Here is a 6,000-nt window from a genome sequence, read left to right as displayed (position 1 = left end):
CAACCCTAATGTGACCCTCAGTGAAATTGAGTTTGACATCCCTGCCATAGAATCTCTTGGGATACATCTAGTCCTTTAAGAGGGTTATAGCTTTCATTTGGCAAGATTCTGTCCAATAGCTGTAAGCAATTAAAAGATTAGATTCGGTTGGATCTAGCCGTCTCGTCTCTGGGCCTGACATTTAGTCTTGTTTATCCTCGCACAATATCCCAATGCTGTTGCATGCTTGAAGTTACTGCAGTTTTGCTGCTAATGGTATTCCTGCACCGGGGTGTCATTGTTGATGTAGCTTTTCAGAGACCAGATGGTACCCCTGGTTCTTAAGGAGAAAGCGTTGGGACGATTTTATTATTCCGATACAGCAGAATCTCTCAACTCCAGCAGTCTGAATTGTGCTTTGGATTTTTTGGTCTGATGACATGGAGGGAGGCAGCAAAATATTCGCAGCGTTCACCCTGTTCTCTTGTGGTGGGCTTGGAAAGAGCTATTCTAGAGCCTGTGAAGTCGACTAATAGAAGAAAGATGAACGAAGCGAGACTTTTTTTGCTTTTATTAGACAGTGATGAGATGAAAATGCATCGTTTAGTCAACCTTCAGATTTTATTGAATGCTTCAATAGTTTTAACACAAGACATACAAAACAATATAAATTAAATCCATGTTCATGTTCGAACTAATCCCATCTTTACTTGCATAACATCTGTGCTTCAAACCGTTACGTAAAAGGAATATTCAAGTCTTCAAACATTACCATGTTTTAGGGAGAGGCGGGGAAAAATCAAAATGTCTGGGCCATAAATCAAAGTCAACAACTTTAGCCCCGGTTACTATTCCCTCGCTTTGGTTTTGTTCAACAAAACAGTAGCTGCGTTTAGCATCTAACTAAGGAAACAGAGCTGCAGAAGTGTGCAGTTCCTTGTTTTATAGTCGGACAACCTCAAGCCAAGTGAGGCCACTTGAGACTGAAAGAGAGCCCTCCACCACGATAGCAGTGACATATTTTGGTGTGTAAATACTTGGTTTCAGATGGTCAAGTGATGTCCCTGTGTTGGACTTGGAATCAAATCAGAGAGTACGGCCAAGATACCTTGCAAAGTTCCTCCTGAGAAATACATGTTTGTAGGTTAACATTGCCATTTTCTTCCTCATAACTCATAGCAGGACACCCCCTGCTCAATTCAACACATGGCGGCCAGCTTTTGTGGTCATAGATACTCTTTGCTTTGGTGGGCAATGAGGGCAGACGTCCACCATTACTTAAGTTACTCTTAGGAAGTGGAAAGAAAGGGAATCCCAGAATGACTACACAGATACTCTGAAATTCACAGAAACTGGTGACTGCATAATGGGAGTATGCAAATATTCATTTAATTAAGTATCTGTCAAGTGCTGGGACAATAGTGGAACCTACGACAGTTCTGACCCAGCTAAATAATGGATGGAGAGAACAGCAGGAAAACTTTAACTACTCAACCAGGGCCTTAGATTAATACAAAGATACTGCCCACTGTAATCATTTAAATCAGGGGTCTCCAACCTTGGCCACTTTTAAGACTTGTGGACTTCAACTCCCAGAATTCCTCAGCTGAGGAATTCTGGGAGTTGAAGTCCACAAGTCTTAAAGTGGCCAAGGTTGGAGACCCCTGATTTTAAAGTACATGAGGTACTCCCGATTTACAAAATGACACGTGCCAGATTTTGAAATTGTCAGTCTTATCTTACTACTTTTCTACTCTTAAGTATGAACAAAAGGCAAATAAAGAAAATCCTGCTTGGAAAATTAAAAAAGAAAAAAACCAACAGTAACGTCGTCAATATTGCTCCTCTTAAGTTAAAAGTTAACCATCACATCCGACGGTTTAAACAGGAGAAATCCACAGTGTAAACGTCTCAGAGTTTAGAACAATGTGAGGAAATAAGTTTAAAAAAACACAGTCTCAAAATGAACCAAGGTGGGATTAATTTTTAGATGAGGTGATCCAGACTATCATATGCTACAAATTCATAGAACGGCTATTTTTTTTAATAAGTGCAAATACAATTATAATGAAAATGAAAAGTTATTTCAAAGTTGCCCATTGGTCAGGTTAGGAGCAACAAATTAGTTAAGACTTCAAGAGGCCAAATTCTCTGTACCAGGGGTCTCCAACCTTGGCAACTTTAAGACTTGTGGACTTCAACTTCCAGAATTCATCAGCCAGCAACCTGGGGAAAGGAATTCTGGGAGTTGAAGTCCACAAATCTTAAAGTTGCCAAGGTTGGAGACCCCTGCTCTATATGGTTTTCTCTCGATAGGGGAAGTGTCCCATCAAGGAAGCCGTTGCTGAAGATTGGAATGGCACAGCTACAGAAGTCATCAAAGCTACTTCTACAGAGGGCTACTCATTTGTGCTCCTGTATGTTTGTTCCCATATCACCGCTTCTGTTGCCTCATTTCCAGGTGCACCAGCCATATAATACTGAGGATTTGGGCCTGTAAACTTGATGATTCTTTTAATGGATAAAGCCTTGCTCCATTAACAAAGGCATCTGTAAACTTAGGGACTGGCTGCTTCTATCTGGCATTCCCGGTTGCATTTTACTGAGGTTTGTTTTAAACAGCCAACAAAATGTCTGCTTCGAAGAAGACTAATTTGTACGTTTGCTATTGAGGAAAGATTTGGGTAAACACTGAAAGCGCGTTGCTGTGAACGTGGCGAAGGAAAATAATTTTAATTTTTCCGGCTAGGCCAAACCAGAGGTAGAATATTGTTGCATTCAAAATGCAACAAACTGTGCATTTTATTACACACACACACACACACCGTGGCTGCAACCGTAAAAACTTGCCACCTCAACAGCTTCTGCATTTCGATTTTTTTTTAAAAAAATCACCTCATGTTACATTTCAATATTTTGGGAGATGATCTCCCTGCCTAATTCCTTTATGCAATGGACTTATGCAAATGAAAGACCAGTGTGCGTGAAAATCATTTTAGAAAAAGAATTTGGTTTCAACGCCTTCTCTGGAACATTCTGGAATTTGTGGGAAAGAAGGCAATCTATACTCTTCAAGGATTTGGTTTCACTTCACCTTGAAATGACACCAAAGTAGATGTGAATACTGTATTAGTGGGGCAATATTAAATATTGCTAGAAATATTTACAATGTTCTAGGGTGAAAATACTTTTTAAGGTAGAGATTAATAATACTTTATGTGCTCTTAACATTATTTCAGTATATTTTTTGGTAAGATTTCTTGAAATTCGAAGTGAAGCCCTGTATTTTTACACCTACCAGTATTCATCTCTTTTCAGCACAGAGCACAAAAAATAAAGAATGCATTCACGGTCTCTAACCTGCCAATTCACAGCTCTAGAAACAGTTCTCCGTGTGTGAGACTGGAATTTAGCTATCAGAAGAAAGCACTGCAAAAAGGTTGCAACTGGGCTATGTTGTCTCATCGGAGTTCCACCAGAAAATTCAGTGTTGGTTAGTGAAAAGTATTCAAGCCAAAGGACAGACAGACTATTTCGGGTCAGTGAAACTCACTGCCCCCTATGAAGTTACTAAGACTATATAACTGACTTGACCACAACTTTCAAAACTGTCAAGTTTAAAAATCTAAATTAGAAATGGATTATAAATCATCCACATGCACATCCAGCTGCGGACAACTTCGAACAGTGACATACTAATTTGCACAATGGGAATGACCAAACCTTGCATTCCAGGTTTAAAATAGTCTTCTTTTAATACACAATTTTTAGGCCATTGGGACGCTCAGCTTTAAACTGAGTGGACAGTTTAAAAGATCAAGAACAGATCTGAATAAGTTTTCTGAAAGGTAGGCATCAGAGAGAGAGAAAAATAAGGAGGTTTTCCAGGAGCCCCAAGTGCGAAGTGTTTCGCTTGTTTTCTTACTTTCGGCCATTGGTCCATTCATCAAAAAGTGTCAGTGACTGAAACCACCAAACTTCCATTGCTTAACCTCTAACCAAGAAGCATTTCAAAAGTTTCTTAAGTAGCTGATTAAATTTGAACTTCTTCAGTGTCGCGTATTTTTGAAGGCTATTAGTGAAGGGAAGGGAAATGGGCTTCTATCCAAAACCAGAGTTTGGTGCATCACCCATGTCCCTCAAGCAAAACTTCCTGCCTTTATTCGACGTGATCTTATTACTCGCCTCCCAATTTAACAGGATTACTATTCCCCTAACATCAATGTGTAAAAAGCATGCATGGATTTAAATAAGTGTTTTAATACTGCACTTTTGAAAGAGTTGTGGCACAAAATCTCAACCCACCTCATTTTTCATATATTTCTTACCAGTTTGATGAAATGTAAACACTCAGGACCTCCGGAGGACATTAATTTGTTTATCTTAAGTCAGTCAAGCCTGTTCAGAGTTTTAGCATCGTTCACCAGAAATGCTAAGTTTGCCCCTTTTGATTAATACAGCGTATATATTTTTCATACTTTTAAGGCTTTGGAAAACTTATGTCCCTGGGTGAATGTTCCCCAACTTTTTTATTTGCTAAAATAAATATTGAGAGCCAATTACTGAACGGTTGTGACCTTTTTGTCAGTATTAGTATCTGTCCGAGATACGATGTACGTGCTTGCACATCACATTTAAGCATTACATAGTTCAGCACGAATGCACTCTACCAGAGCCCTACCTGCACGCATTATTGCTTTCCACAAGCAATCTGAGCAAGACAGTTCCATTGCTCACTCGCTTGCCATTTTTCATGTTGAAACATACTGTTCAACTGCAGGTTGTTACGCGGCTTTTAAAATTGCTACTATTATTTCCATCCAGACTGTAAATCTTGCCTTCGAACCATGTGCCTACCATTCAAAATGGCTTTAATAAGTCATGAGCAGAATCCACACCGAAGTCAAAGGCCATCTAGAGGGTGCAAACCAGAAACTCAATACTCAAAACTACTTATGGTTATCCATGATGTGCAAACAGACCCCAGAGCATGCTCAGGTAGTACCTGGATCTGAAGTTATTCCTGCAGCCAAGATCAATTTAAGATCCTCCCCACAAGAAAGCTGTAAGTTTTGCTGAACCGGCCGTTTCACCTCACCACATCCATGCAGAACTTTGTTATAGCTTAACAACTTTGCCTGAACATTGTTGATGTTTTAAAGAAAAATATGTCTCCTCTGAACCTTGTAAGCCAGGAGAGGATGAACAAGGCCAGAGGAGAGGCTATGGGTGAAAACAACCCTTCCTGCCCAGCGTTTCTTGAAGGAGGTTTAATTGTAAGTGCTTCATACAGATGTGAATTAAGCTGGATGTTCTTTAGCCGATTAACCTTTTCAATAGGGTTGGCTTTGAAAAGGGCCAGCAATATTCATTTGGGACTGTACCGTTGACATTGCATTCAAAAAAGGAGAACATGGGAAACCAGATTCTGGCTCTCCGGCTTTGTTGATAGGCTCTTGTATTTGCCAGTGTGTGATAGTACAGGAAGAGTCTTGTAGTGATGTAAAAGGCAATGAAGACATCGATGGAGTAGTGTTCGTGAGCAGCCAAAATGAAGAAGATCCCAAACAGATTCAGCACCCAAGACAACGTATGCAAAAAGTTCCAGCTTCTTGGGGTATCTGAAAGGAACACAGTAGTCAACCACCTGTAACTTGGGAACTTTTCATAAATTGGGTTCTAGACATGTTCTGGACAAGACAGTGAACTAAAAGCAAGCAGGGAGGCTTGGGGCAAGTACCAGAAACTCTTCTGTCATAAAAGATTAGTGTATTTTTCGGATATAAGATGCACCTTTCCTCCAAAAAAAGAGAGTGAAAATCTAGGTGCGTCTTATACACTGAATATAGTATTTTTGGTCTCCCGAAACCCCAGCCCATTCACAAAAATGGAGATGCAGAGGGTTTGGGAAGCCTGCAAAGTGCTCCTGGGGGCTGGGGAGGGCAAAACTGGTGATTTTTTTTATCGTTTTTGCTCCCCACCCAGCAGCATTCTACAAGCTTCCTAAAGGCTATACATGCC

The 6,000-nt window shown here is 40.1% G+C and overlaps 1 protein-coding gene across 1 annotated transcript in view; it reads right to left on the bottom strand.

The window, feature by feature from the left end:
- Window positions 1-581: 581 nt before the first annotated feature.
- Window positions 582-6,000, bottom strand: part of SAMD8 (sterile alpha motif domain containing 8) — a 38,927-nt gene continuing 33,508 nt past the window's right edge. The window contains exon 6 of the mRNA XM_087702315.1: window positions 582-5,600. Coding sequence (XP_087558441.1) covers window positions 5,296-5,600 — 305 coding nt within the window. The 3' untranslated portion in view covers window positions 582-5,295. The remainder of the gene's footprint in view (window positions 5,601-6,000) is intronic.

The sequence above is a fragment of the Thamnophis sirtalis genome, unplaced genomic scaffold (genome assembly GCF_051295495.1).
Source record: "Thamnophis sirtalis isolate CommonGarterSnake01/CBP01778 unplaced genomic scaffold, rThaSir2_p1.2 scaffold_15, whole genome shotgun sequence".
Classification (NCBI taxonomy): Eukaryota; Metazoa; Chordata; class Lepidosauria; order Squamata; family Natricidae; genus Thamnophis; species Thamnophis sirtalis.
The sequence above is the reverse complement of the archived record's forward strand: the minus strand, read 5'-3'. Positions and strand labels throughout refer to the sequence as shown.